At 36.3% G+C, this 26,462-nt stretch overlaps 1 protein-coding gene across 4 annotated transcripts in view; it reads right to left on the reverse strand.

The window, feature by feature from the left end:
- Ptprr (protein tyrosine phosphatase receptor type R) overlaps positions 1-26,462 on the reverse strand; it is a 281,279-nt gene that overhangs the window by 2,074 nt on the left and 252,743 nt on the right. For all 4 annotated transcript variants that reach the window (XM_087192424.1, XM_004845043.3, XM_004845044.4 and 1 more), the window contains 3 exons: positions 22,306-22,416; positions 20,826-20,983; positions 14,129-14,242 (listed from right to left, as the gene is read on the reverse strand). In XM_087192424.1, the coding sequence (XP_087048550.1) occupies positions 14,129-14,242; positions 20,826-20,983; positions 22,306-22,416 (383 nt within the window). The remainder of the gene's footprint in view (positions 1-14,128; positions 14,243-20,825; positions 20,984-22,305; positions 22,417-26,462) is intronic.

Raw genomic sequence — 26,462 nt, forward strand, 5'->3', positions numbered from 1 at the left:
CCTTAAAACTCTTTGTACTCAGTTTCCTCTTCTGTTAAAGCAGGATAGTAATAGAAATTACTTTGGAAGGCTGTTATGTAGGTGAAACAAATTCAATATAGCTTGAGTGTTAGTATTACTTCATAAGTATCTTATCACTCATCTATTGTTAAAATGGTTTATACAGTTGGATTAAAATTGATTGAAGTAGGTTAATCAAATAAAACTCAGCTGTGAAATGTTGTCCTTTTTAGAAGTAAAAAGAAAGTCAATCCCGGATTTGTTTATTGGAGTATGTTTTATAGAAAAACAACCACATTTTGGATATCCTGGGTATTTAAACACAGTAATGAGTGGATCCTTAAATGATTTGGGTAAAGGGGATTGGCTACTGCTTTTCCCCTTTGTTGTGATGACTGCCTTCATAATTTCTCAGCTTCCACTTTGTCAATGGATTAGTGGACGGCAACTGCCTTCTTGAAAAAAAAACTATGCTTCACTTATAATTATGGTTCTTTAGTTTGATGAAATTATCAGATATTAATATAAATGTTACTTATATTTACTGCTCACTGAATAACAGTACCACTGTTATTGTTAGTAACTATTTGAAGTCCTATAAAAGTCTCTGTAACTCTGGAATCATACAACTAATTTTGTTTTAGCTTAATCCTATGTTTTAGCCAGTTCCATTCAAAATGATTTTCAAATCATTTAAGCTTTTCAATTTAAAAACAAGATACAATGCCTGACTGTCACATGACTTCTGGTTAATGGTAATAGCTAAAACTGAGCTTGTATCTGTGTTTACTTGTTAACTCTATAAATATTAAAGCAGTAAAATTTCAACCTTGTAAGATAAACAATGATTCTTCAGGCAGGTTAATGATACTCAAATGATGTATTTGGCAAGAAACAAAGAGGTACATTCAGAGTTTTCAGTGACAGAAACTTAATGGCAGAAATATTTCATTAGGCTTTTTCCCTAGAATTGTACATTTTTTTGACTGAATGCTTCTTGCTGAAAAGTTTACTACAGGAATGGCCAGCTGAGGATATGCTAACTTTTTCTTTTCTTAGCTGTACTGTGACAGCTGGGCCCATCTGAAAACATAGCAAGTGTCCAGACGATGCCAGCCTGGGCTGTGCACCTTGGGAGATGCAGTAAATATTAGGGCAGCTCCAGGGAGCTGAGAGGTGCCTCCCTTCTCTGGCATTTGGATGGGTGAGGGGACCATAAGACATGCCTTGAACTGCGGACTGTATGCAGAACCTTGTATGTGCTCTATCCTTTGGATTCTGGACTGTGAACTTTCTTTCACCATTTACCTCACATTGAGGCAAAAGTTTTCCTTGCTTGTATGTCTTGGTCAGAGCTGGCATTTACATGTCCTACTGGTGGGTGAATGGAGTCACATTTTACCCTAAGTGGATCAGCGTGTATTTGAATGGTTGGAACAGATTTACTACAACATTCTGTTAACTAAGTCGAGGTTGTGTCAGCCGGTGAAGGGAAGGAAGATGGTAAAACACACTCAGTTGTAGCTAGCAAAATTCACATCAGTCTGAGAAAACTATATGAAAACTTCTGTTATTTTGTACTTCATTTGGAAAACAAAAGAATTGGCATCAGAGGGATTCTCAAAGATCATTCATCCCAATTACTGACCAACTCTAGTTTTTCCAGAAGGAAACTGGATATGTGATAAATGGTCAGTCAGCCTCTGGTGGAATTCTCAGACTCTTCTGAGGTTGGCAGAAAAACTTCTGAAGATATCAGAATGAACCTATCCTTCCACAATTTTCACCCATTGGTCTAACTGAAAGAACCCAAAAGGAGTTTAAGCCTTCCTTTATAGTCACACAATAGCTCTCTAAATGCTGGAAAACAACCATCAAAGTCCCATAATCTTTTCTTCTCTAGACTAAACATCCTGTGGTTACTCAATATTTCTGTCCTGCCTGGTTTCCCTGTCACTCACCAATCCTGTCTCTTTCTTCCATAGGCTATTTTATCAAATATGACCTCCTCTGAGTGTTGTGTCTACTGCTGATGCACTTCAACCTGTGAACACGTTTTCTCCATCGAGCTGTCCCTTCTAGATGTATGAATTTGCATTTGCAGATGCACCAAGTGGTAAGGTCCACCATGCCTACATGGTGCCTGGTACTCGAAAGCATTTTAGGATATTGAATAAAAACTTAGGTTAATTCAAAAGTCAGCAAGATTTCTTTGAATGTGAAAATTGAAGATTTCTCCCATACTCTACTTCTCATATTGAATTTTTGAAAATAAATGCAGGGCTTTCTATTTGTTTCTGTTAATTTAAACTTGCTAATTCTTGTTCTCAGCACAAAGTTCTTGTGTATTGAGTCATTATTTTTATAAATCAATATATCCCTCACTTCCAGACATTTAGTAAGGATGCCTTACATCTTATCTAAGTCATTTATAAAAAAATAGAAAAAGACAGGGTCAACATAGGGTCTTTATGACATAAGTATTTTCACATTATGCTATGTATTGTCTAATCATATTCTAGAATTGTTTCCAACTAAGTTATAGATCCTTTGGGTTAAGGCAAACATAATCTTTTCATATTTGCAACAGTGAAAAGCACTTAATATTCCAAAGTCAAGCATATTACCTGTTACATGGTTATCTCAGCCATGCTATTTTCATGACATTGGAAATGGATAAATTTTGGACTAACAGAAATCATATTCCAGGATATATTAATTGGAGTCGGTTCAAATTCAGAAACTTCTGACACTTATCTTGGAAAATACCAGTAATTTCTCTATTTCATATATAGAATATAGAATATAGTATATAGAATATTTTGTCACCTTTTGTAAGAATTTAAAACCTAAGATTTCTCTGCAGATATTACTCTGTTATGGGGCAGGCACAGACTTTTTACATCTTGGCCAAAGTAAGAAAAACCCAGGAAGCTAGTTCAGTGCCTGTATGCAAAACACTTTTACGGAATAAATGAATAAAGTTAGATTGAACTTCCAAGAGACTTCTATAGTAGTTCACACACACCCCACCCCCTGAACCCCCAGTTTAGCTCTGACTTGGTCTCAGGCATCTCTTCGGTCAGAGAGGACTCCACAGACTTCTTGAAATCTAAATCCATATCACTAATACAAAGTTCCTCATGCAAGCGGGTTCTGGAATGTAAGAAGGAGGGATGCTCTTCTTATTTCTTTAAGAGACATCACCCAACTCCCTTTTAAAGAACAGGCACTAAAATAATCCTTTGCTTAGGTTATAGTTTAAACTTCACCAAGGTTAAGACTTTAAAAGATTTCCGTGGTGGACAAGATGATATTTCAGTGGAGTAGGCTGTAGGGCCCATAATAGTTGGGCTATCACTAAACAGAATGCCTGAAGCTACCACCATTGCCAAACACATTGTAGTATAATTCCTGCTTGGAAAATTCTCTTTAGGTACAAATCTATTTCTGAGGAAAAATAACACCTTAAGCCAGAGTAACTACTGCTGAGTAGGAATTAATAATAATAAAAAAAGAGGAAGGTCAAATAAAAGCGGCCGGGGAATGCTAGTTAATTATGAAAGTAGTTAGGTTTGAAAGGGTTTGGAATGCAAAGAGTCAAGTTCATCACCAGAGGGAACAAAGCATGTTAGGTAAAAAACAAAACAAAACCCCATTTACTATTGTCAAAGTGAATCCTATCTCTACCATTGCTTTACCTTATTATATAACCTTTACAGTATTCAGTTTTCCTGTCTAAAACAGTGAAGTAATAAAGTAACAGTACTTAGCATTTTTGTAAGAAATAAATAAGATGATCCATTTAAAGTGTTTAGCCTGAAGGCAAATTCATTTAAATTCCATAAATCTTAGCTGTTATTGTTGCTAGTGTTACTCTTTGGTACTATCTGATCAAACAAGGCTGGCTAGGAAGTTCTCGGGTGAGGCTTCTGAAGGCCTTGTAAAACTAAGAACCCACCTGGCAGAGAATATAAGATTGCTCAGGTCTGGTGAGTCTAGATGGAAAGATCCAAACATTTTAAAAAATATTCATTAGTCTGGAAGAGAACTATAGTGAGGGGAGCAGATGCAGTGGAAAGTAGCGGGGTTGGAATCTGGCAGACTGAGGTATAAATCCTTACTTTTGAATCTGCTAACTATGTGATTTTAGACAAATCATTTAATTACTCCCAGCCTGGCTTTCCTTGCTTATAAAATAACATTAATGACAAATGTCATCTGCTTGCAAGTGTTAAATAAGTGACAGCAGATCTAGGGCTAGCCACAGGCTGTTCTCAGAATTCCCAGGAACCCAGGGTCCAGGCCCTTAGCAGGGCAGAGGAAGAGGTTAGGTGTCAGGACCAGCTACAAATCTCAGCTTTCATTCACCAGGGCAGTTGTGCCTTTTATTGGTCTTCCACATTGGTGCTCTGTGGAAGATTTTGTCTGCCAAAAATTTTCCATTTTTCACAAAAGCTTGAAAACCACTGGCCTGGCAAGCAGTATTTACCTAATAAGGTTTCAAGCTTTGCAAGGTGTAAATGAGATAATACACAAAATGCTTAGCACAGTGGCCGTTTTTTTGCTATTCTTTTTCTTACTCTTCTTGTAGGTGCTTAGTTAACTTTACCTAGGCTGATCAACTCTGGGGTTCCTTGGAGCTGTCATGATTTACTGCTGTTATTCTGATGTGACTATTAATAAGGTCACTTTTCACTCAGAAGTGCCTTGGTTTGGATGATAAATTTTTTGTTCACTTTAATTATGGCCCATCCTATGGCTTGGAAAAAAGTAGTTTCCTTTATTGCAAAAGCAGTATTGGCTGTGTGGCTCTGATTTCTTTGATATCACAGAATATGAACACTGCATGTAATCCAGCCAGAAAAACTTCTAGAAATGTCAGATGTCTCGTATCACTTTAGCCCTGCCAAGCCCCCAAATCAGTTTCCATGCCAGGAAGCACGTAGCTTTCTCAGCTGGGGCTAAACACAAGTTCGAAGCAAGGAAAATGAAGTTTTTTTTCCCTTTGCTAGTAGGAGAGTGTATTGGAAAAAAACTCTACAGAGGCCCAGGAGAGAGATTTGGTTTTTAACAAGTTAAAACTGTGACCTTTTGTGACTATTAACTCGCACACACAGAGAGCAGCAGCCTTTCCTGCTGTGCCGCCCAGCCCGTATCCGGTCTAATCAGTAGACAGAAGAAATTCTGTGGCAGTGACTCACTTCTGGGCTAACAATGGAACTTATGCTCCTTCGCGTTTTATTATTTTCAAATCTGGAATTCTTTTGGTAAAGTTTGGTACAGTAAATTTAGAACAAAAGGTGTGGATGTTAATGTGCCTCACGGGTAACACTCTGATAGCTGGGGTGTGAGTCAAGTGGGCTGAGTCTGCTCCCTCGCCCGGATCCAGCTGTAATGAATGTCTGAGCTGATCCACCAGCGGTTTTCTCAGGTCTTTACACAGACGTCATAAGAAGGGAGACCTTGAACATAAGTGTGACTGACTCTGACCAGGTATTGTGAACATTTCTCTGAAATAGGTTTGTCCTAACATATTGTAGTGCACAAAAGCCAGCCCAGATCAAATGATAATTCAGGGACAGCTGTAGTATATCTTGAGTTCCACTTGTTCTCCTTGAAAACTGGCTGTTTTGTGAATACTTAGGTTAACCTCAATTAACTCCTAGCTGGGAAGAAGGAAAAGGTGGTCCTGGCCAACCTCCTCGGAAGACTCCATTGGCATAACCCATTTTACAAAAAGCTCTCATTATGCTCCAAGAAACTATAAGGCCAATGTATCAATTTCTAGGGCTTTCTCTCTAAATATCCTTTAAATAAGTGAACCAAAATGCTGAATTCCTGATCTTCAAATGAGATATCTGAAATTCATTAGTTAGGAGTAAGTTTGTGATTGGTTGGGAATGCAGAGACATACAGGTAAATATAAGGCTACATTGATAAAATTATAGCAACAAGCAGAAAATTTAGGTTTGAAATTATTTTAATTAGATTTTAGAAACCAAGAATATTTGGGGGACATATATCAGCCTAAGAAGTTGATGGCATATATATTCCTTCTTTAAAATCGCTATAGATAAGGAAATAAGAAAAGAAAATCACTGAACTAAAGTGACTAATCTAAACATTTAGACAATACTATGACACACACTGGAAGCTTTTTTTTTTTTTATCGTGTCTGGGAAGGCAGAAGTGAGAACTTTAGATGTCATTCCGACTTAAGTCTTCCAAGGTAAAGACAGCTACAGATTTCACCACTACTGGAGGATTAGACAGATTATTTCTTGCTTCTGGGGGAAAGGAAAAGAAAAAGAAAAATAAAGTCTTGGAACCAGATATTCTGTTATATGTTTCACTTGCCAAATTCTGTTTTCAAATTCTTCCACTATCCAGAGATATCAATGGGATTAAAAGAAATACGACGAGGAAGAAGTTGCCTTAGGTCAACTTGCAGTGGACTCTGTCCTTTCTGCCCTGCTTAGGTACTCTTTCCTTAGTCCTTCTTCCATAGTGTCTGTGATGTATTTTCTGAGTGTTCTGGGTCATTTTATTTCTATAGGCTATTATTATTTTTTAAAGGGATAAGTATATCTTTTTATACTGTGTGAAGTGATATTTTGTCACTTGCATATTGTGCAACCTTGGTGTACATAGATAGTCTTTATGAATCTCTTGTGGTAGGAGCTACCTACAGTGGAAACTGGTTGTTTTAGCTCCACAACAATTGGAATTTTTAATTAGGTGGTTCAGTCACAAAAATTTAGTGATATTTAAGATTAGATTTCAGTAAGATATGGAAGGAATTTCTAAGAAATGAAAAGTGATTATACTATGTTTGGTTTAGTTCTAACATTATGGGTTCTTTTCTGCACCTACACTTTGGAAATTGTTGACATGAAAGTATAGTAAATGTATGTTAATAGAAATATGTGATTAAGCAAATTATCCTTTATCAAAATCATGTTGGCCAGTAGAAAGTTCATTGACTGTGTCATATCTGCCTATTAATAATACATAATCTAAACTAAAATCATCAAAGTCAAGCAATTTTTCCTGGTTTATATAGAAACTAGTGCAGGGTTATTGTCAAAGCAGAATATGAACTTCTCTCTTAACTTTGTGTTTCACTCATTTAAGTCTCCCACTCTAGAAAACAACCGCCTTTTGAGAAACAAACAAATCCAAAAGTTGGCCAACTTAATTTGAGCAAAATTAGAAGTTTACTTCAGAGTGTGAAAAAAAAAGTCAAAATTTGTTATGTGACCTTGTTATGTGGCATAACTTACCCTTTTTGCTCTTGGAGTCTCTTTTAAGAATGAAGGGTTTGCTTGATATTCCTGAGAAAAACTTTTTGAACCACCACCCCTGTGCTAGTAGGTGTTGGGCAAATGTTATGTGTATTGTTGCCACCCCATTGTTCTCTACTGAAATAGATATTCAAGGCTCAAAGAAAGCAATAGCTGAAAAGGATGTTAGAATGCGTGTTGATCTCATCTCAATCACTGAATCCAGGGATGGAAAAGGCATTCTTATTGGAGAAGTCCTCACATCTACTTGAGCTCCTAACATTATTGGTAGATCAAATAAATATACATATGCAGTATTTGTATCACTAACTTTCAAAAGTATGTAAATGCTGTTTTGAGTAATAGAATGAAAACTAATTTACAAGCATTGTGGGATTCAAAATATAAATATCAGGTAGAGTTCCAGGAATTATTTTTCTCCTAAAAAAGGGTCTTCATAACTACCATGCTTCCTCTCTCTTTTTGCTATAGACAGAGGGGCCAGAAAAGTGGTCACATAGAAAATTAAGGGAAGAGCCAGGGTTAGTACAAAATTCCTCATCATTTGGTCCAGAGATGCCTGACCCCTTATTCTTCAGGGCAGCCTGCTTACCCATTCACAAGAATGCTCAATTCCAATGACTGCATTATCCCCTTACCTTTTAATTAAAAATGAATATCATGGGCATGAGGGGATGATTCATTAATACTCTTCTAAATAAAACACTTGTGGGTGCCTTGCACTGAATTTGAACTACTTAGAAAAAAAGAAATCTTATTTTAGCTAAAAGTATGTTCAAAATTATTATTAAAAGGAGAATCACAGACTTACGACTCTACCATGAGAACTGTAACATCTATTAATAGAAATTTCCCTAAAGCCAATAATAATAATGTCTTGCCAGAGAAACAAGAACACTACCAAATGGTTTTGTTATTGTTTTACTGGAAGCACTTACTCAGTGTAACACACTGTTTCTTAACCAGATCATTTGAGTTTAATGCAAAAAGGTTGAAATGCAATTTGAGTACAAATGGCCTATAGTTGTCCTGTTGGCTAACAACTATTAGGTGTCATATTTTTTTTGAAGGGTTGCTTAAGATTTTGATCCTATCCACTGCTCAAAGTCTTGACTTATCATGCAACAGTCCAGATTTCACGTATCCAAATCACTGTTTTGTCTGTTTCTTTGCTGTTAACCATGCCAAGGCTTCTCAGAGATGCAGCTGTAAGTGATGAGGGGAAGATTATAAAGAGAAGATGTATTGTTTGCAGCCTTGCAACACTGATGAGTGGTGGCCTTTGTTTAAAAGTGCAGGAAAGGTTAGGAAAAGAGCCGTGGAGCACACACGCTACAGAGTACAAAATATCAGCCTTCTCATACATAGGCCTCATCTTTTATATTCCTAATTATACTCTGCTGAATGTTTCAATCAGTCATTTCTACTCTTCCTTTTCCTTTATTTAATGGTCCAGGTTCGGGCGAAATTACTACCACTAGACTTCTTGGAAGAACGATTTATATTTTTTATTACAATGCTTTCCCTTTCACCTAGATAACAGTTGAGGAAAGTTATGTGCGGTCAGATAAATGTAAAAGAGTACTTGAACAAAGTTAAATGGATTTCTATGCAAGAGGACTTTTTGGATTTTCAAGTGTATTAATGTGTATTGTGAATCTCCAAGTGGACAGGGATTCTAAGACATGAAATACATAGGTTTTTCTCAAATTTAATTGAGAATTTACTTTTTGCAGAGTACTATCTTAGAGGGTTTGGCACTTGGAAGGCTCTCAATAAATGGTTGTTCATTAAAGTAGGCCTTGAGGAACACAGTTTGGGGAAGTGTGTTGGAGGAATTCATCGCTCTATACCCAGGTGCCTGGTACATGTTTAATAGTAGGTGTTCGGTAATGTTTGTCAAAGGAATCAACTACCACATAATTCAGCAACACCACTCTAAGCAGAACCTTCTGGGATCTGTAACACGGGACATAGGATTTCTCAAACAAACATGTTAAAACACCCCAAAATGGACTGGCTTCAAGGGTTTATGATGTGTAAAGTCATATAGACTTCCTCCCCTTATGGTGAGAGGGGTCTTACATTGGGGTTAACACTCTGCTGTCACCATCTAGAAATATTGTATGACTTTTAAAAAAGAAGATCTCAATTTTCATATCATACTTGGCCTTGAAAATTATGTATGTGACCCTGGTTGAGATTCCCAGGCTAGAACTCTTCTGTGCACAGAGCTTGTCTGCCAGCCTCCTTGGCTATGGGGCCTCATCAGGGTGTTCCTAGCCTGTGGAACACTCTTTTCTACTCCCCTTCATTACAACCCAAGTTCTGAATATATTTATAAGGTGCAGAGTTACAACTTCTCTAGCTATTATATTGGAAAGAGAAAGTTACCTCATTTAAAGTGTGAATAACCAAGGTGATATGGAGTGTTTTCTTTACCTCCAATTCCAATGTTCCATGAGCTTCAAGAAGAAATGATTTTTCTAGCTACTGTTGAACTCTGAAATAGCAGTGTTTTAGACATTCAATCTACATAGATATTTCATGCACCTTCCGTAGATAGATATTTTGAGATAAAGCAATTTTCTTGTGTTGCTCAAATTGTATTATTTAGGCAACTTCTGACAATATCAATCCATCTATTCATAAACAGCTCTCATTCATACTAAATGTTGTTTAAAAATTATGTCTTGTGTTGTTGCATTCTTTTAATGGGCAGAACATTATCCAAGAGATATGCTTTTGACAATCAGTTTCACAATAAGCACTATAAGAACCTCTTTACTTCTATCTCTAATATCCATAGTTAGAAATCAGAAGTATTGGATTCCAAATAGGTCCATTTTACCACTTCTTAAGCTTATGACATTGGATAAGTTACTTGATGTCTTTAATTCTTTGTTTTCTCATTTTTAAAAAAATGAGTCCAAGGAATAATTCTTTTCCTAATCTTGGGTTTATTTTTGTAGTTGCATGAGAGATATGCATTGAAGACCAAGGTGGAGATCCATGATTAGATAAAGTTCTGTGTGTTGAATGATGCATTCTGGAATATATGGAGACAGATTCAGAGCAGAAAGGAAGGATGGTCAGGGAAATCCAAATGTAGGAACAGGGTTTGAAGAACAGATGAAGAAAGATGTATTGCAAGAGAAGAAAGAAGAAATTTGGATTTCTGAGGTTAGTTTTCCCTTGAATGGCATGAGTGAAGGCCAATGGTAATAGCTACAAGCTGCAATTTTATTTGTTTTGGTACCAGGGATGGAACTCAGGTCCTTGCGCTTGTGAGGCAGGTAGCAGAACCACTGAGCTACATCCCTAGCCCCAAACTGCAATTTTAAAAATAAGGTGTGTCGAGATAAAGCCAAAGTAGAACAAGAATCCAGAAAGATTATTGAGAAAAAGAAGTGAGATGAAGGAAAGAAGAAAAGTTTTCTGTTTTGTTTTTCATAGTCACTAGGGGAGGGTACAATTGAAGAAAGAGACAAGAGAAGGAAAATCTGCATTGATCCCTGTGAAGGAAGGAAGGTGAAGGAAAGACCTTTCAAGGAAAACATGAAGGAGAGGATCCATTTCATAAACAACAGAAGCAGCTGCTCAGAAAGAATTTATGTGGAAGGGGTCTTGATTAATAAACAGAAAGATTTTGACACACATATTGGCAGTAATTCAAATCCAGGGGACAGGGAGGCTATAGGCTTCAGATCAGCAGAGGAATGCATGTTTTGAAGATCCTATCAAGAGTAAAAAAGACGAGCACCGTGGGAAGACCTTGGTGGGGACAGAAGGCCAAGGCCAAAATTTCTGACCATTTGCTTTAGGAAGGAAAAGAAGATAGAGGAGGCATTGTGATAGGGTATAAAAAATGTATTTGTTATTCCATTTAAAACTAGAGGACAATTTGGTGAACTGGACAGGGAATGTGACTGGGAAGTGGAGCACGAGGCGGAGGTCAGGCTATGAGAGTGGGTGGGAGGGACCTGAGAAGGGGGATGAGAGGCAAGAATGTACAGCAACAAGAGCCAAAACAGTGAGCAAGACAAGCCTATTTCTCTGCATGTTGTTCCAAATAGCATCAGGACAGGAGTAGTTGGAGGCCAGCTTGGTTCGGTCAGTTTAGATCCATGTACTTTATCTAGTGTTCATGGAACTCTGGCATTAGATAGTAGAAAAGCAAAACTGAAGGGTATGGGCTGAAGTCCCTCAGAAATTTGGGTCTATTTACAGACATACAAAGTAGGAGAGGTCAAGGTCAATGTGGGAGCAGCTTTGAGTTAACCAGGTACCGATCATTACCTTGACTTAGGAACCTTCTTCTGGGTAAAAATAGGTTCTGAAATCTGAAGTGAAGCAATTTGATTCTATTTCAGCTTGAGTGGACATTATTGGATGGAAGACAAGGAGATTTGAGAAGACTAACAATTATAAGAGGAGGAGGGATAATTTGAACTGATCTTCTTATATACAGAAAAAAATATTTTTGGAGCAATTACGTGTGGGGGCAAAGGAGGAAGTAGAGAGGGTAAAGTGAGGGTAAGAAATGTGCCTTAACTGTTCTAAATACAGCACAGATTTAATCTCATTCAAATGTTACTGTAACCCCTCTCTATATAGTATAATATATACTATATATATAATTCATTAGTATGTACAGTTTGCAGATAGGCATTTAGTTTACTTGTTACATATATTGGTAACTGCTTAAACTTCATTGAGTATAAACTATGCGCCAGTCACTTTATACAGATTATCTCTTTTAATCTTTACAACAACAATGGAAGTATATGCTGTTATGAATTCCATTTTCCAGATGAGAAAATCAAGACATGGAAAAGTCCAGTACCTCACCCAAAGCCACACAACCAGAAAGTGGTGGAAATTGAGAAGCAAACTCAGGCAATCTGTTTCCAGAGCCCAAAATCTTAACTACCATGATCAAAAGTTTCTAATAAGGCAGTCAAAATTAAGAGAAAATAGAGGTGGCAGATGCATTTGCAAAGATTTAAGATTTAAAATAACAAAGATCATAATAATATAGCAAACATTTATTGAAGGATTACCCTGTGCCAGACCCTATTCTAAATGTCTTGTATATATTATCACCTTGAATTTTCAGAACAATTGTTTTGTTTCTTTTATTAAAGTTTTAAGCATGCGACACACAGTATGTGTTCAATAAATATTGTTGAATGAATTCTAAAAGATAACTATGATTTTGCATCTAGGGAACTCAACATCATAGAGTCCAAGGGACTCAGATCCTATGCCTCTCTTTGTTTTATTATGTTATAGAATTTATTCTTCCCTGAAGTTGTCTTGGTTATTTCTTTGCTTGTTTACTATTTGTCTCTCTGTTAGTGTGTCTACTCCAGGAGGGCAGGGAGCCTCATTCATTGTGTTAAGGCTGTACTTGCAGCATGTAGAGCAATGCCGAGGGCAGGAGGTAAGTAATAAATATTTGCTTTTGAGCAAAAAAAAAAAGAAAAGAGAAGCCGATATTTCCACCTTTCAGAACATCTTTTCTCCACATGGCACACTGCATCACTGAGTGGAAGATGGCTGCTGACCTTCCTCTCCACCAACTCTCAAGAAGTATCTGCTCCCTTTCCCCATTACTGACTCAGTTTCCATTGATCCACATAGGCTTAATGGTAGAGCAAAGAAGAGATTTTTTGTTTTATTTTCAAAACAAGTAGAGATTATCACAAAGATGGTCAAGCCATCTAAATATATAAATTACATTTCTATTAGAATGGCTACTTACAAAAGCAGAAAAAAAGGTTAGGGCAAAGATGTGGAGAAACTAAAAGCCTAGTACAACTGTTGATAGGAGTATAAAATGGTGCAGCCACTATGGAAAGCAGTATAGCTGGTCCTCAAAAAAAAAAAGAAGAAGAAGAGTTACCATATGATCTAGCAGCCCCTACTTCTGGGTACATACTATACCCCGCAAAATTGAAAGCAGGCTCTCAAAGAGGTATATGCATATGCATATTCATAACAGCATTGTTCACAACAGCCAAAAGGTGGAAGCAACCCAAGTATCCATTGACAGATGAATAAAAAAAATGAGGTTTACACACACAATGGGTATTATTCAGTGTTGGAAAGGAAAGATGTTCTGAGACATGCTACGACATAGATGTAACTTGAAGATATTGTGCTAAGAGAAATAAGCCAGACACGAAAAGACAAGTACAGTATGATTTCACTTCTAAAAGATACCTAGAATTGTCAACCTCATAGAGACGAAAGTAGAATGAGAGTGGTCAAGTGCTGGGCTAAGAGAAGAATGGGGAGTTATCCACTGGATACAGAGTTTTGTAAGATGAAAAAAGTTCTGAGGATTGGTTGTACAACAATGTGAATGTACTTACTACTGAACTATATATTTAAAAGTGACTAGGATGAAAAGTTTTATGTTAATTAAAAAAGACTAAAAAAGGAACTCTTTGTAGTAGCACAGAGGTCTCATTTTAGATCTAAACTAAAAACACTGATTCAATAAAGTCAAATAAGAATGGAAAGTATAAATAAAGGAATAGGAATGTAAGACACCATAAATAACCTATTTTTGGGATGAAGAAAGATTAAACACAAGTTTTGGTATTTGGACTTTTGATGGTTGGTGTTAAATAACACTTTCTTCAATGCCTTTGTAATGTAACGCGTGTTCTTTAGCATTTTATAGGAATCTATACCGAGATTGGGACCTCAGAGCCTGGCATGCTTATGAAGTCAGGCAGAACAGAGTAAGTTGTGACAAATAACCCTGCTCTCAAGTGAATTCTCTACCACTCGGTCTCCCAGACACTGACCTGTCTACACGAAGCTGGCAGACAACGTTCAGCGCATCCACAACTCCTTCTTCTTTCAACTGCTGACAGCCAATGGATGTAGCAATAAAACACCCCGTTCTACCAATCCCTGCACTGAAAGGAAAACAAAAGGAGTGAAAAGATTGGGGTGTGTGTGTGTGACAAAGATACATTCTTTTTTTTTTAAATTAAATTATTTTATTGGTACATTGTAGGTATACAACACAATTACATTTCTCATTGGGAATTGTACCTTTACATAATGCATCTTGGTTCCTATTTTTTCCCCATTCCTAGCCCTCCCTTCACGCCCTCCACCCTTCCCTATTTACAAAGACTTTATTTCCATTTTTTCCATTTCTCAGCATTTTTCCTTTCCCTTCTTTCCTTTCCCCTGCCCCTCCCACTACCCATACCCCTTTGGACCTTTTCTTCCTATTTTACATTATCGATTATTCATTCTAATCATTGGTACATTTTAGGTATACAATATAATGACATTCATCATTGGAAATTTGCACCTTTACATAGTCTCTCTTGGCTCTTATTTTTCACCCTTGCCCACCCCTCCCTTCAACCTCTCCATCCCTCCCTATTTACAAAGATTTTGTTCCTATTTTTCCATTTTCTCGTATTAATCCCATTCCCTTCTATCCTTTCCCCTAGCCCTCCCATTTCCTTCCCCTTTGCCCCTTTTCTTCCTATTTCACATTACCTATTATACATTTAGTCCTTATTTACACTTTCAGTTTCTCACACCAGAGAAACTATTCGGTATTTATTCATGTGTGTCCTATTTATTTCACTTAAGAGTATCGCCTCAATGTGCATCCACTTAGCTATAAATGTCTCTAATTTCTCATTTTTATGGCTGAGTAGTACTCCATTTTATAAAAAAACCCCCACATTTTCTTTATCCAGTCTCCAGTTGATGGGCATTTGGGCTGTTTCCAAGTTTTAGCTATTACAAACTGTGCTGCTATGAACATGGGTGCACATATATCACTGTGGTATGATTCTTTTAATTCTTTTGGGAAGATCCCCAGCAGTGGAATAGTGGGGTCAAATGGGACTTCCAGTCCTAGTTCTTTGAGGTATCTCCATACTGATCTCCACAGTGGTTGCACCAGTCTACACTCCCACCAGCAGTGGAGCAGGGTTCCTCCTTCCGCTCAGCCCTGCCAGCATTTGTTATGGTTGATTTCATGATAGCAGCCATTCTTTCTGGTGTGAGGTGGAATCTCAGCGTGGTTTTCATTTGCATCTCTCGAATGACCAGTGATGTTGAACATTTTTTCATGTATTTATTTGCTATTTCTACTTCTTTGTCTGAGAAATATCTGTTCCTTTGAGATGCCCATTTTTGGATTGGGCCTCTAAATTTGGGAGGTCTGATCTTTTTAAGTTCTTTATAGATTCGAGATAGTAGACCTTTGTCTGAGGAAGAGCAGGTGAAGATTTTTTTCCCACATTGTGGGTTGTCTCTTCACACTGCTGGTGTTTTCTCTTGCTGTGCAGAAGCCTTTTAATAAGAAGAGATCCCACTTGTTGATTGTTTGTGCTAGTTCACAGGCAACTGAGGTTTTGTTCATAAAATCTTTTCCTACACCGATGTTTTCAAGGGTTCTACCTAACCTCTGTTCCGACTGGTTCAGAGTTTCTATTTTAATATTTAGATCTTTAATCCATTTTGATTTTAGTTTAGTGCATGGTGAGAGATATAGGCTTAGTTTTAATTTTTGGCAAGTTGAAGCCCAATTTTTCCAGCACCATTTATTAAAGAGGCTATCTTTCCTCCAGTGAGGGTGTTTGGCTCCTTTGTCGAAGATGAGATGGCTGAGTGTGTCTGGCGTTGTTTCTGCATCTTCTAATCTGTTCCACTGGTCCTAAAGTCTGTTTCTTTGACAGTACCATGCTGTTTTTATCACAGTAGCTTTGTAGTAGAGTTGCAGGTTGGGGATTGTGATACCCCCTGCCATGTCTCTGTTACCTAGAATTGCTTTTGCTATTCTGGGTCTCTTCTTGTTCCAAATGAATTTTTGGATTGTTTTCTCAAGGTCTATGAAGTATGCTGCTGGGATCTCAATTGGAATTGCATTAAATCTATATAACAGTTTTGGAAGTATGGCCATTTTCACTAGATTAATCCTTCCTACCCAGGAGCAGGGGATGTCTGTCCATTTTCTGATATCAAAAGATACATTTTTTTAAAAAGACAGTTTTCAGTCAAAAGTGAAGCACTTCTCTGTTGCCAATCTTTGCTCATATTTTTTTTTGTACCAGGGATCAAACTCAGGACCTTGTGCTTGCAAGACAGGTGCAGCAACACTGAGCTAAATCTGCAGCTTCTTTGCTCATATTAAAAACAACTTAAAAGTGGTTAGTTTTTGTATCTAATCTCTAATTATTAAAATGATTATAAAATTTATTTTTACTAAAGAGATGCTATTCATTATGATAAAGTATTGCAGGATAAACTGTTTTATAAAAAATGAAAAGTTTTAAATCTAATTAAGTTATATTAAATTAGTTAAGTTACAATTAATAGTAATAACAAGACTCTCATTACAAAATACCCCTGTGCTAAGTGCTTAAAATATAGTTTTTCACTTAATTGTAAGCAATAGGATGAGTGGGATGGAGAGAGGAGATGGGTAGGGAGAATAGTGGAAAGGTATTGTAATTGTTCTAGAAAGGATAATTAGGGCCTGAACTTAAGTAAGGTGTAGGCAATAGAAAGGAGGGGAGAAATTTAGACATCGCAAGTGTGAATCTGAAGTATTGGAGCTGAAGAGTGAGGAAAGCAGAAAGCAGAAAGCCAGGTGGATAGGAAGAATGGTGGCATCACTGGACAAGGTGAATTCTGCAATAACGGCTGATGTCGTAAAGTCCAGAGATTCAATTCAGTTTAGGAGAGAGGATATGCTAGAGGCACATACTTACAAGTCATTTATTAAGAGGTTATAATTGAATAGAAACAGTCTGTCTTGGAAGGTTTACAGATTCATCTGCCTTGGACAATATGTCCCTAGAATCAATCTAACAACCTTCTCTGCCCTCCATCAATTTCTACCACTAGGTGTTTATGTAAATTTTTCTCAAATATACACTAAATTTCTCTCAGCTGGAACTCTTGCTGTTACTATTTTGCATTTGCTCAGTGGATCTAAATTCAGTATATCCAAAATGGAATTAATTATCTTTTCCTTCAATGGTGTTACCAGTCAGCCATAAGTTTTTGAGCCTAGAAATCTTGGAGCCATCTTCAACATCTCCCCGCCTCTCACCTCCCACATCAAACCTGTTACCAATTTTTTTTTCTATCTCCACTGAGCTTTTGGAATCCATGCTTTTCTTTCTGTAGATATCTTCTTATTTCATGATTAGCAGTAATCTGATTATGGTTTCCAAGTCTCAAGGCTTTTTCTGGACTAAATCATGATATACACAACTGCTATGTTCAACTTTCTAAAATAAGGACTTCATTATAGCACTCCTGTGACAGTTAATCTTGACTGTCAATTTAATTAGATTAAAAATGCCAGAAGAGGTGATTAGGTTTTGAGGGCCCCAGCCACATTAATGAGTTAATCCATTGGTGAATCATCAGCTGATGGGCTGTTAAGAGGTGATGCTTAGTTGGAGGAAGTAGGTCATGGAGGCATGGCTATGAAGGGTGTATCTTGTTCTTACCCTGCTTCCTCTCTAGCTTTTTCCTCTTTCTCTGCTTCCTGGGTTCCATGAGGTGAGCAGCTGTCCTGCACCATACCCTTTCACCATATTTCTGCCTCAGCACAGGTCTTAAAACAATAAAGCCAGCCACAATAAACCTTTCCTCTTTTATGTCACATATTTTGGTCATAGTGATGAAAAGCTGAGTAATAAAATTCTCTATTCAAAAATTGTGGATTGCTCCCGTTAGTTATAGCATAACGTCTAACCTCTCTACCATGGTATTCATGACCTTGCAAACATCTGAATGTAACTAACTTTTAAACTTATGTGTTTTTATTGTCTTCCTACCACCATATATGCTATTAGTCTCATTTACATGAATCACTGCAAAAAATGTCTTATTTTCTAACTTTCCTTTTTGTGTTAAAATTTTCTCAATCAGAAATGCTCTCCCCACCATCTTTAAAAACCTTTCTTAAGACCTAGTTCAGTGTTATTCCAATGTTTAGAGGCTTTATTCAATTCCCATGGTTGGAATTAATTTCTCCCCTCTTGTCATTCAAATAGCATTTATTTCTCAAATTTGGGATGTTTCTTGTTGAATGTGAATGCAGAGAAATTCAGAAGGAATGGGTCATTTTTAACTGAAGCACCTATAACGCCTTTGTTTCACTGAAAAAGTAGTATTTGAACTGTATACTATGAATGGCAGACATTTTGGCTATCATGGATGGAAAACTATAGCGTGTAACTGAAAAATACATGTACATTTAAATTAACAAAATTTATAAGAATAAAGGACACATAGCTATTAATCCTCCTCAAAATTACCTCCCCCCACACACTGAACACACCCTATTCTTCTTGCCACTTTCTGAAGCAGTTCTTATTTTGTCTTATTTTGTGTTCTTAATTGTGCTGTTGTGACTGGCTCCATGTTATGAATCAATTCAAAACATTTACCTTCTATGATCATTTTGACTCTGGAGAGCCAGAAGTTACATGGTACCAGATTTGGTGAATAAGATGGATGAGGCTACACCATAATGTTTTTATGAGGTTGCCTTTTCACTGAATAGCACTTAGCAGTAGGATTTACAGTATTTTAAAAATTACATCTCATAAATATACTCATGAAAGAGGACTTCCAGAACTGCTTCAGAAAGTGGAAAGAATGACAAGATAGGTGTATTTGAAGTGAGAGGGAATATTTTGAGGGGGATTAATGGCAACATACTTTTACAGTAATATTTTTAAAATTTAACATTCTCTGTATATTTTTATAACTTCTTGTATATTCCAGGTATGACAAAAGTATGAAGAATGAAATTATGCAGAACATAATATATTATTTGTGACAATAAGTATACTAGATTGACTGGAAGAGAAAGTTATTTTAGTGAAATGGTGGGAAATAAAATTGGGAATGTACTCTGGAAGCTTATATAGAAGACAGTCTCAGTACTTGCTTTTTTTCTTCAGAATTTGATGAAAATGATGAACTTCCACTCCAGAAAAAATTCACATAGGCTTATGTACTCAGATTTACTCAAATAATTTCAAGGAGCTCACCAATCCATCCAGTTTATTCATAGATTCAAGATTAAGGAATTTTGTTCTAGGAAACATGAAGCTACTGAGCAGTTTTGAGCAAGGACTCCATGTGATGAAATACAGTTTTAGAAACAACATCCCAGAGAAGTGCACAGGGTAGGGCATAGTGATACGGGGGTGGGGTGGGGTGGGGAGGGGAGGCTATGTGTGTGCAATTAGCCAACTACTTCTAAACTACACGGATGAGGTCATAGGGCCTGAACTAGGGTGGTTGGACAGGAAGTGGTGATTACAGGAGAAGCTTTGAAGGGAAAACCAATCTGGTGACTGATTAGATTCTGAGGCTGGAGTTGAAAGAAGGGCCAAAGATAACTGTCAACGTTGGATGCTGAGCGACCGGAAAAAAGAAGTTCTCATTCTTAGAAACGGCAATCAGAAGGGAACCTGGTTTTATAGGGGTAGTGGCTAGTTCAATTTAGGTATCCTGAGTGCTTAATGATTTTGGGTGCGGACAATCTCAACCCTAAAGTACAGCCAATTAGGTTGTTTTTCTTTGACTCCAAGCTAAATTTAGAGTAAGGCCTAATGCTAGGAACAGGATAATGACACCTTTGGATAAATACACATGTAGTAATTTTTATTCTTAATTAAACCATAAAGTTTCAAAAAAGGAGGCTAAAATTATGATCAAAATAACATTTTATGTATTAAAGATATTACTTAAACCTCTCTTAAGAGTCTTACGAGATTAAAAAGCAGTATAAATTATTTTGAGAAAGTAAGGAGACTACTTCATTGGTCATATAAATAACTTGAAATACTTGTTTTAGTTTGGTCACATTAAAAGGAAAATAAAGGGAAATGTATCAGTTACGGGAGGTTATGAGAGGTGAGCTTTAACCTAGATATCAGGGAGGGAACTAACAGCAACACCTGCTACTACTGTTCTCCCGGCTTTGTACTCCATGGTATGACAGCAGCACTTTGTTTTTCTTTTAATAAACTGCCACTTGCCCAATTCCCACCTTATAAGCTTGTTTTCATCTATTCTTCATGTAATAAATTTGAAAATTGTTGACTGGCTTTCACCAAATTTGACATCATAATAAATGTTATCAAGACAATCAAAATAAAGTTCTGATGCCATTTTACAACATTGATAATTTAAGAAACCAGTGTATATGAGATCAATGAATCAATGCAAGTTTCAAGTTAGGTGACTAAATTTATTTAGAACTTGTATTTGTCCACTGCATAATTGTTGTTTGCTAAAAATGTCCTAAAATGCTACTTTATTTCTGTAAGCATCATCTTGATTAAGCCTCAAATATTAAGAAGTTAACTCATTTCAATAAATATTTAATTTACCAACAAAGGTGAATCTAGGAAGCAAAATCCTATTATACCTGCTCTGTGACTTTATAAATAATGGACAGTTGCTTGGGCAGAAAGATCAGTTTATGCTTACCTGCAGTGGACAACAACAGGCCCTCGGCCCTCAGAAGCAAGTCTGTCTTTTTCCACATCCAGCATGAGCTGTAGAAGGGGCTGAGCACTGTCTGGAGTCTTGTGATCTGGCCATGAGGTGTACCAGTAATGCTTCACATGTTGGGTGTGACTTCCTTGCTGAAAATAGCAATAGCCACCAAATGCCTTACTCACTTGTGGAACTCAGAGTTATCCAAAACACAATCCTGAATGCCTTCTATAACTCCCATCTTCCTGGAAATTTATTTCTAGGTGGAAACAGTCTAGAAGACTTCTGAATAATATTCTTGCACCTTGAGAAAACTTTACTGTAAATATCCGACCTCTATGTTTGGCAATCTTGCATTTATGAAGTGGAGATATATATTTGTATCTATAATATAGATGATATATGTACCATAGGCTAAATCAAATATGTTTAAAATTTATTATAATAAATAAAATTCTTGGTGAAAATATAGCCATAAAGAATGCGATGTATTCTCTTTTTTGCTGTATAACCTTCTTCACAGTTTCTCATAAACATTAACCAGTATGTTTTATAAACATATTAGCCAATGTATTCAGTAATATAAATACTCTTATATTGCAACCTGAGTTCCAGTACTTAACTCAGCAGTAATCCCAGTAGTGAAGGAGCTATCTGGGATCCCTAGACTGGAAACACTTTGAGTGATGGCTCCCACACATCATCTTAAAACCCACTGCGCAGGTGGGGGCCTGGAATGGACCAGGCCTGTCGAAAACAGGTTTTGGTAAGTGCCTTCTTATGCTACACTTTCAAATAAAAATCATCACTGCAGCTGTGCCTCCACTTTCTTCTTTGTGATGGCTCTGTCTCAGCAGTGAGGCTACAGCGAGGATTGACATCTTCAGGATGATTATTCTTTACAAGGAAAAATAAAACTATAGCAAGATTCCTCAGCATCTGTTCAGGAATGAGTTAAATAAGACAATTTTCTACAAGATAAGTCGGTCTGGGGAAAGTCCCTATAAATTGCTGTAACTCTAAGTTTTTGAAGATCTCATCAACACTTCAGGATTGTCTTGCCTCCCACTGCCACCCACCAGTGCAGATTTTCCTTTTTGTAGCTTCCAGGCCTTATTTAAATCTGCTTAGATCAAAATGACATTTAAAAAAGAGTCATGGTAAAGTCTCCAGCACAATCCTTTAGTTAAAGGTTTTCTGAAGGTTAAACCTGAGATGTTTTATTAATGCAAATTAGAAGAGTCCAACATTCCACAAAGTGAACTTCATTAGTGTCTACTTATGTTAATTTAATTATTCCACATATTCACAGTAGCAGATAACAATGAGATGCACAAGGGAATGATTATTGTTTCTCATGATTTAATTTGAGTTGAATCTGTTATTTTTAGTAGGATAAATAATTTCAGAGTAGAAATGTAATCCTCCAACCTCATCTACTTTGTAGATAACTATAGCTACATAATCTTACCTTTAAAACAAGGTTTCGAATGGTGTAGTTTTCACATTCGTTTACACTGATAACCAGAACTTCAACTTTCCCATATATTCCTCTCTTTTCTGGCCAGTACAGCACACATTTCTGGAGAAGGAGAAAGAACACAATGAATACAAATGACTTTTGTTAGCTTTGAAGCCTTTATCTTTTAAATGTTTGAGAAGATTTTTTATTTTATTAATTAAAAATCAATTTCAATTTTTATCATTCTATAAATGAACTAAAGCTATCGAGCTGTACATTTTAAACAGGTGAATTATATGGTATGTAAATTATATCTCAGTAATGTTGTGTTCAGAGAAAGTAATGATTTTACATGTGCCTGTCAAACTCTATCACTACTAATTACATACCAAAAATAATAATAGTAAGGCAAAATTTCCCAAAACTCTACAGAGAGATTAAGAACTACTTAAAAATAAATTAAGACATTACTCTAAATATTAGAGTTTATCCTGTGATGATTAGAAATAAAAGGAATGTTCTCCCACAGTGACTGAGGCAAGGCAACTCAATCAACTGCTTCATCAGATTGATGTGTCTACGAGAAGTATCTGTGATGCATTAGGTGTGTAGAATGAAGTTTCCCTTGCATGTAAGGCAGATGTAATGACCATTAATGCATCCATAATATTATGTTTTCTAGGGCCAACACTGTTTTTCACTTATGGGATCCACTGAAATAAAAATGTACAAAAAATTATGTTTAACAAATATTTGTATAATGGATTCATATAAATATTTGTATAATGATCATATTGTAAGCAAGGCAATAAAGCATGGTGGTTAAAGAGCAGACCTTGGACTCAGAAAACATGAGTCCAAATTTTGATTCAACCACTTATTAGCTGTGAATCCATGAACAAGATATCTAATTTCCCTGGTATTGCTTTTCTCATAATTGAATACATGGAAAGTATTTAGGACAAAGCCAGGCATACTGTAAACACTTGAAACATATTATTATTTTTATTGTTATATTTTAAAACTACCAGGTAATAGATTGTTCATCCAAAGTGATTAAATCTTCATGCGCTAAATATTATTTTATTATTATTATATCTAGAAGCTATTATTAAAATAAAACTATAAAATGAGATTCAAAGATATATATGTTATTTATTACATTGCCTTTTAAACAATCACAAAAGAATTAATTAATTGAGAATTAATATTAATTAAGAATTAATATTTCACCACATATTTTAGTGATTAAAAATGTACAGGATGGAAGATGATGCTTTATTTCAAGTGCCCAGGGAAATAATGGTAATTTTAGAAATGTTTAAATATCATTTATCCTTGTCTCCCAAACACACATATTTATATAGAAATTCTTTTACTTTTTGCCTTCTATCAGTGTCCTTTGAGACCCTAGACACTTGGTTCTTTATATCTATGTCAAAGACATATGAACACACTTAAAAATATAAATATCATACTTATAGATTAGAAAAAGCAACAAAAGAATCACACACTAACAGAATTAAAGAAAAAACAAAGTTGTAAACACACCTATGGGTTTTTATAATTAAATACCTACTACTGTCCATGTGAAACCGTAAGAAATATCCTTCAGCTAGTGGAATCACAGTTTCTTTCATCCATTCTAGTAAAAACCTATTTACATCACCCATATTTTGACCTTCTTCTTAATGAAGTAAATTGTTTCAGCTTCATTTACATCCCACCCAAGGTCACTAGGCAATTAGACTAAATACTTGGTCTGCCTGACTTAGTGCTAACGTTATGGAAAGAAATATTTTTAAAATAGAGCCACTTATTTCCTTCCACAGCTACCAATTGCTAAATATCTAAAATTGTCATGTTACAGGTAATCATATTAACCAATTTGTCTGGTTTCTTTCAATGAAGCATCAATTATTTTGCTTTAAAACCCAAGCTATTGTGTATCTTAAAACTCACGTCTACCACATAGGTCCAAGAAGAGTGACGAAGTATCTTGAAAAACAAAATTGACCAAAGCAGACATATGCAGTGGTCCCACAGACTGGCGTATGTGCCCATTGTCCATGACAAGACCTGAGCAACCATCCCCCTCCAGGACAAATCAGTGGGAGAAGCTGCCAGGCAGGAGCTTGCAGTCCTGTACTCTTAATTTTAACAATACCTGAAGCAGGCTTCTGTACCTACTTGATAAATAGAAGCAGCCCTCGCTTCTCTTCCAGGTTTACTGGGGCCTTCTTGAATGTTTTCCTTGACTCTTTACCAAAAAAGCAATTGGCAGCCAGCTCCCAGTAGACAATGTAATGTGACTTGTTCATTCAAACAGTCCTTAATTAGCATCCCATCTCCTTTCTGAGATACAATAGTGCATTTTTACACATTGAATACATTTTCCTTCTTTTAAAAGAAAGTAAAAAAAGAGAGAGACCAGATAATTGTGGGTGCTTTCGAATATGTTGTGGGGGAGGGCTGCAAATCTAGTTATTTCCAATAGCTCACGTTCATGTTCAAGTTATTTTCCTGAATAGCTTTTTAGGGTTTCTTTATTGTACCACTAACAAGGACATGAAAGAGGCAGAAAATGCAAAGAAGGAAAATGCTGTCTTATGGATAAGATTATGAAGCTACTGTAATTGTAGGTAATTCAAAATAGCATGGTAACTAGCAAAATGTAACACTAAATCATCACTATTCTCTCCCTAACTAGGATGATCTTTTCAGAAAAATTGTCTATTAATCCTAAGTATCTGTAATTTGGAGAAAAAAGAGGTTTTTTCAGAGGATCATGTGTCTCTTGTGCAAACAAGGAATTATTGAACCTCAGTTGAGAAGATTGTAGACATAAATTGATTCTTTGTAATCAGTGGTTTATTCCAAAAGTAGAATGCAATGTGAAAAAAATGCAAACTCATATTTTTATAATCTTTTTTTTCTTTGTTATCCACCAAGTTAAAGCTATTTGTGCTTAAACAATAAAGATGTATTGCTACTAGTTTAGTTGCCTGGAAACTAATTTATTTTAAAGTTATTTTGTTTTTAGATTCTGTATAGTAAAATCAAAGAGATTTTGCTTTATGTCCTTAAGGCGTGTATCGTCATGTAGAAAGTAGCTCTAAATAAATAAAAAGAAGTTATAGATACATTTATTCCTAGATCTCCAGCTAAATATTACTAACATAAACACAGTGACTTAGTATTAAAAACACTTTCACCAACATTATATCATTTAATACCTTCTACAACCTTTTGAGGTAGTATTACTTTTTAAGTTATTTTAAGCTAAACCAGCTGAGGCTCAGGTGCTTTGGCAGGGGGCTCTGGGAAAATTCTCTTGGGCACTGAGACCATCTGAGAAGCCACCACTTTATGAATTTTACTTTCCACCTTTATTTCCACACTGACTTTTAACCAACTTGATTTCAGGACAACATTACCTTCCTTCTGTAACCTATGAAACCTCATTGATTCCTGGATGTTCCTGGCCCACCTTGGCTCTTACAAAACTATTATTTCTCTTACCACTTGTTGAGCTGTATGTTCACGAAGTTGTATTTAGAACGAAATCCTTTGATGGCAGTTGTACTTGTTATTGAGGCCTAGTAATTTAATTAAATATGACATAAATCAATAAAATAGGAGAGTGTGTTGGAGCTCAGAACAATCTTCTGAAGTGCGGTACTTTGGTATGTTGAGTACTTTGAACTTAGGTGACTGGAAGGCCTCAGAAGAAAGTCTCTCTCTGACATCTTGCCTTCATTTGTCCTGTTCCTTTTTCTCCTCAAGGAAGGAGACAGATACCAGAATTTCTTTTCTCCAAGGTGGGTCATTGAAACTAGAACCCCTCTCCTCTAAAGCAAGCCATAGAACCTGGAAATATTACTCTAAATTTCCCTGCTTTTCAGAGTAGCTGTTGGCCATAAAAAATTCTCTGACCTACCTTGCTTGAGAGTAGATCAGAAGTCACTTGCTCCATAAGGGTTTTGACCCACACTTGAGAGGAAGGAATGGTATATGGAGGACAAGAACTCTCTCCTTTCATTCTGTTACCATTGTCAGACCCTTTTGTTCAATCACATTTCTACATGACTATTCATGCTTCATCAAATGTAGACATGCAAACAGTCAGTTTTCTCTGGTTCTTGGGGCCTTCGTTTCTTACATAA

Source organism: Heterocephalus glaber, unplaced genomic scaffold (assembly GCF_053883595.1).
Source record: "Heterocephalus glaber isolate CG9 unplaced genomic scaffold, H.glaber_assembly_v1.0 deba00001571, whole genome shotgun sequence".
NCBI classification, from domain to species: domain Eukaryota; kingdom Metazoa; phylum Chordata; class Mammalia; order Rodentia; family Bathyergidae; genus Heterocephalus; species Heterocephalus glaber.